This window comes from Rhineura floridana, chromosome 2 (genome assembly GCF_030035675.1).
Source record: "Rhineura floridana isolate rRhiFlo1 chromosome 2, rRhiFlo1.hap2, whole genome shotgun sequence".
NCBI classification, from domain to species: Eukaryota; Metazoa; Chordata; class Lepidosauria; order Squamata; family Rhineuridae; genus Rhineura; species Rhineura floridana.
This window is the reverse complement of record NC_084481.1, coordinates 151,840,867-151,846,866: the sequence shown is the minus strand read 5'-3', so window position 1 is coordinate 151,846,866 and position 6,000 is coordinate 151,840,867. Positions and strand designations below refer to the sequence as shown.

Sequence of the window (6,000 nt, the reverse complement as noted above, 5' to 3'; positions counted from 1 at the left end):
TACATTGATGAGGAGTCTGTGTAGCCTCAGGCACTGTAGCAACCTCTGGACATCCTGTAGTGCCTGAAACACTGACAGAGAGTAATCAAGAGGTCATCCAGATATGGGTAAATGTGAATTTTCTGCTGCCTGAGTTGTGTCACTGAGGCTATCATGGGCTTGGTGAACACCCAAGGCGAGCCTAAATGGCATTGTTGGTATGCTGTAAAAGACATTTGACTGTTAAAAAAAGAGAGGCTAACATTTTGTTCATTAACATAATTGTTTATTTTTGTCTGAAGTTATGTGCCCTTATTGATTCAAGAATGAGATATGGAGCTTCAGGTCCTTCACTGATTAAGGTGGGTGCTGATTGGAAACAATTTGCCTTATTTGCTAAAATGCTCTTGCTTTCTCTTAACTTTTAGAGCCATGGAGAGAAAGAGCGTGTATACACATGCCTTTAACATTTGCACCTTACATTCAAGCTGGGTAAAACAAATAATTAGTAAAGTCAGACTAAGGGCTGCAGAGGGCTTCAACTATATGTGGATATAAAATTTCTTAAATAACATTGTTTTATTTCCCTTTTCTTCTTGTAACCAAAATACAAATTATTTGACACTAGATGATGTGCTCATTGTTTCTTCTCCTTCCCTCCCTGCCCTCCCAACAAAAACAAAAGATAAAAATAGTCTGCGACCACCTGCATTGTTATCTCACAGTCTATCTCTGAGCTGGAAATGCTGTTAACACGGACTGGGAGAGGTGGTAAAACATGAGTTCTCGATGGATGAAAAGCTTTTTCCTACATACAGTGTCTAGTGCAATAATGTGCTTTGCATTTTCATAGGTATGTTACACAAGAAGCAGGCTACATTCTATGCTGGCACCAATTTGGGTTTTATGGAAAATCTAATGATATTTGGGTCACAGGCATGTGGAAGGCTTCTGGGCTCAGTATTTAATTATACAGATGTTTAGTAAAGTGTTTTTACTGTGCTCCTGTGTTTCTGAACAATAAAAACAATCCTTAATTCTTATTAGAAATCTTGGTTTCCCAATTTATATTAGCAAACCTCATTACAAGCATAATAGTGAACAATGATTTTGTTGTCTTTAAAAGACAAAGAAAAAACCCGAAGAAGATTGTGATCCTTAAGGAGAATGTCTTTCTTTTTTCATGAGTAAATGACATTGAATGGCATGGATTCGATTCTTTGCTGGTGCAAACTCAGGCTGGAGTTTCAGTGTTGATTCATACCATCTCATAGCCTTCTCAAATTCTTCCTGTAGGGACCATAGATACAAAATGATTAGTGGTCAAAGTACCATAGGTCCCAGTGTAGTATACACAGAATAGGTACTATGCTAAGCAATTGGACTATTGTGGTGAACCTCAGGCTAATTTCTCTCCTTGTTAATTAAAAAGTAGGATATTAATGGGCCCACACCAATGAAAACAAGAAACTGGGCTCAATGTACCTCCACCATTCTTGTTACAAAATCAATTTTATTGTCATGGTAGGAGGCTCTGTGGATTGGACTGCTCCTGAGCTATTCTGCAGTTCTTCACAGGAAACAACTGCTGGCTAGGTGTGAAGCTTCAAGCATAAATATTGCACGGCAGTTGTTAGTGAAGCTTTTATAGGCTTGGTTTAAACATTACACCATAGTTTAGTGATATGCAAATGAGCCTTCTCAAGTCTTGACCCCTTTCTGGTTTAAGCTGACCTCAATTTGCTGTTATATGAACTGGGAACTGTAAATGATGTGCACGGAGTGAGACTGGTTTGTGTTCGTTTGGCATCATAGGCAGCCCAACTGGATGTAAACAAAGTTGGGTTGGAAGTGATGTGGCAGCAGCCCAGCATTTCTGCACTCTCCCAGCGGCAATTAAGCTGAAGAGATGGCTAAGGCTAGGAGAAGAGGAGGAAGGGCTTGTGCTCTGACAATATGAAAGAAAAGCACAAAACTTGCACTGCATTTTGCTGGAAAAAGACAGAATCAGAAACCACAGTTTAATTTTAGTATCCTTCAGTAAACCATAGTTTCAGCTAACCTTGTTGGATGTAACAACAAATTGCAGTAAACTCAGAAATAGATGCTTCCAATCTCTTTCTCACAGCCACGCTCGAAAAAAGGGAAGCAAAGTGTGCAAATCTGAGACTTGTTTCTGTTCATTCCTGTAGTGCTAAAATATGGCTAAGGGTATGTCCAATCTGGGCCTTTGCATAAGGACAAAGAGGCCTGATGCTCAATTCATATCTTATCTTTGTTTCATGGTAGCCACTGTAAAATGGAGTTGCATGCACACTGTTCCACATGAGAAGCTACCTGTGTGAAGCAATGTACAGTATACATCAGCTCATTTCAATCACATCAGCAGTGCATAAGAAGCCACCATACATACTGCTACCCATGAGGATCAGTTATTGTTGACTACAGTATCATAGAAGTAACATAAATTGGACTGAAATCATAGATCTGTACTTCATGACTCTGACAGACACAGGCAGTGGAAGTTTTGAATGGATGGCCAATGCTCAAAGGACAAAGTCCTTAATCAAAACAGAAGTATCTACAAACCTGGAGGTCCTTGGATGAGATCAGATAGGTAATCTGATAGACTCTACTATGAATTTTGGAAAATTGTTTGTCTGAGCAATATGCATTTATACACCTCTTAAGTTATTCCATGATACATATGGACTTAATTTTGCATGATGGTTCCTGAGATCAAACAGCAGGTTTGCATCTATATTTGGATACAATTGGATGCCATTTTGAATCAAGATGATGAACTGAACCTTTCAAAACTGCACTGATTTTTTTTGCCTTCTTAGAATTCCTGAGCAATGCCAGGTATGAGGCTGCTAGTGATAAATAAACTGAACTTGTTCATTTTTTTCTAACTAGTTTATAGCTCTTCAGTGACTTAGCACAACTTCTTTTCAGTTTAGCACTGCCTTCTGTAAATGGATATAATTCATATTTTGCCGAGTGGTGTAGCTTTTTAAGAACTTTGAAAAGGCTTACAGTTTTTGAATGAAAGGTATGAAAATGACAAGGACCAGTTTATGAAGTATGTAGCAAAGGATTCTAGCAGGAAGAGATGAGTCATGTAGAGTTATGCATGACAAGATGAACCAATGAGGTTTGAGTCTTCTCAGAATAAGTATAAGCAAAGAGAGTGAAAGAAAATCAGTTCATTGCTGAAGAACCACAGGGTTTAATGGCAGCATCAGCTAAGATCTATTTCCTCCTTTGCTGTTGCTCCCTACTATTCTTATACCAGAAAAGAACACTTCTAACCTGCTAACATTCTCATGTCAAGATGTTCCTCACATCCAGTGTACTAATTCATAAGGTTAGTGCACTCCCTAATGACCCAAAAGTTCCTGACTTTTATTAAATATTAGACTGGCAGAAGGTCATGACAGGTCATTGGCTATTCCTCCCTTCCCCGCTAATTTCCCCCTTAATATTTCTCCCTTATTTGAATGAAGACTATCCCTTGTTGTAAGATAGTGGAGACAAAGAACATTGCTTGAATATTATTTACAGGGAAGTGCAAGGTCAATTATCAGCAACTTCCTACAATTAAGGCAATATATGTAACCAACATTTTGGTATTACTTGTACTGAAATGCAGGATTGCTGCTGTTTCTGTAATTGTTCCCATGTTGACTTGTAAAGTCTTTTTCTACCCATGTGACTATACACACAAGCCACATGTTAGTAAATGTATAACTTGCACATTATGTAAACTTGCTGCCAGGAGAACCACAAGAGCAGATGTTTTTACATATAATTGCATCTGTGTGGGTACAAATATGTGTAAAGAGAATCTAAGATATAAAACCATAGCCACTGTATACTCTGTAGCTTTGTTGAGAACAAGAATGACCCTCCCAGGGCCACCTTGTAGCAGTTCATCCTGGACAAAAAGAAGTAGCCTGATTTTTGTTTTTTAAACAGAGCTAGCCATGCCTCTGGTGGCTGCTGGAGAGATGGTGGTTGCCAGGGCAACAGAGTGTGACATGGGAAGAAAAGGAGCATGGTGCTGTTTTCGGGTTGCCAGTGATGTGATGCCCTCTTCTGGAAATCCTTGATGGTCTTGATAACCCTCCCCCTCAACAGAGATGCTTTTGCAGCCTGTGATGGCCTATTTAATGTCAGTCAGGCTTAAGAACAAGGGGGAACATCTCATGAATTGTGTGGGTGCCTAAAACTCTACTCCAGGAAGGAAGATGATGACCATGGATGCTGAACAAGCCCTCTGTCCTCCCAATCTAAGATCCTAAGGGAGAGTGGAGTACCAAAGCACAATGCAGGAGGCTGCCCTACAGCCTAACAGCAGGGACTGGGGAAGACACACACACCCAGCTCAGAAGGGGACCAGATCTGAATTTGCAAGCTAGAGGTGTCCACACAGCCTTTCGAGAATTAGCCAGAAGATAATCAAAAAGGAAGACTCCCTTTCTATCTACCAATTCATTGCTACATGCTAACCACCTCCATTTGGGGTTTCTTTCCGTGTTCCTAAACTCTACCCATCTGTAACCCTGGAGCCTCAGAATGGTATAAAAGGAAACGGAACATAATCTAGAGATAATTTACTCACCATTGCTACATAGACATTAGCCAGTGTGAAATGATTGACAACGAAGTGTGGAGCAATTTCTACTGCCATTGTAGCAACAATGATAGCATCATTCCAAAGCTTTGCATTGTGGAAGATGTTTGCAAGGCTTATGAGTGGCACATCCTGAAAGAGAAGAAAAGTGGAACAAATCCAGTGAGAAGAATATGTTGCTTTAGGTCATGAGGAATATGTTGCTGAATTAAGTCATTTAAAACAATGGCTGTTGAAAGAACTGACTCTGCTTATTAGAGTCAGTTCTAGCTTTCATTTTGGGGGGATTCCCCCCATTGCCAATAAACAGGTTTTAATGTATAATGGCAAAAAAGAATGACAACTGTTCTAGAGCACTTGTTACTGTAGTAGGCTTATAGCCTCATTTAACTGAGAGTGTGCCAACAGAAGAACCTCTGCAATATTTGCCTAAATCAATCAATCATGTGGAGTTGATACACCTTCCAAATTTTTTTTCTGCAGAACATTTGGTGGGCTTATATCTTGAAAAGTTCAGATCATCTTTCTGTTAATATGTAGGCTTGCACCTTGATTTGTCTTCTATTATGGGAGGATCACAATCATTCAAACTTAGCTAGCCTCTGTTACGCCATATAGGCTTGTATCCAAATGATCATTTACAATTTTTGTCCTTGAGTAAGTGAGTTAGTGCGTATTTGTGTGCCTGTGTGTGTATGCCATATATTCCCTGAGCTGCAGTCTCCCATGCTGCATTGCACACTGCCCTGGAGTGACCCGACTCTCTGGAACAGCTTTTCAGCGGCAGCAAGAGGCTGCAGCCAACAACTGAAATCAGTAAGCTAATCTCCAGTAGTGTGAGTGGAAGTGTTTCTGCCACACATTATATCTGTTTTGAAGGTGTAGGTGATAGCCTTAAGGGCAGTCTTGAAACTTCTGTATTCAGTTATTTATACATGTGATAGATATTCTGGAGGCGTGAGAATCAGTGAAAACATATAAACTTTGGCATACAAACTGAAAGCTGGAAATCAGACACCTGACATCCAAGACGGGTTACGCTATACACACCTTCATGTGATAGGGTGTATGATGCAAGGCTTGCCGGAGGCAGTCAATTGCTTTTTTCCCTTGACCTTTTACTCTCCAATAGAGGGCTGCCATGCTGGAGAGGACCCAAGAGGTTTGATTCTGGCGTGGCATAAAAAACAAGATGGAAGGAAAACATTACAATGTGTCACTTAAATTTGTTCCAAGCCCTTGTTATTTTCCTCTTCCATCTTAAGCTTCTACCAAAATTAAGGCATTTAAAAACTTACCTTTGTTTAATACACATCTTGTCTATATAGGTGACATCCTATTGAAAGATGCACAAAGATGTTCGTAATAGTTACAACAGCTAT

General features: G+C 39.8%; 1 protein-coding gene across 3 annotated transcripts in view; it reads right to left on the bottom strand.

Moving 5' to 3' along the window:
• Positions 1 to 243: 243 nt before the first annotated feature.
• Positions 244 to 6,000, bottom strand: part of TTC17 (tetratricopeptide repeat domain 17) — a 112,641-nt gene continuing 106,884 nt past the window's right edge. For all 3 annotated transcript variants that reach the window (XM_061610812.1, XM_061610813.1, XM_061610811.1), the window contains exons 23-25: positions 5,669 to 5,788; positions 4,607 to 4,750; positions 244 to 1,269 (exon numbers count right to left, since the gene is read on the bottom strand). In XM_061610812.1, the coding sequence (XP_061466796.1) occupies positions 1,138 to 1,269; positions 4,607 to 4,750; positions 5,669 to 5,788 (396 nt within the window). In that variant the 3' untranslated portion in view covers positions 244 to 1,137. The remainder of the gene's footprint in view (positions 1,270 to 4,606; positions 4,751 to 5,668; positions 5,789 to 6,000) is intronic.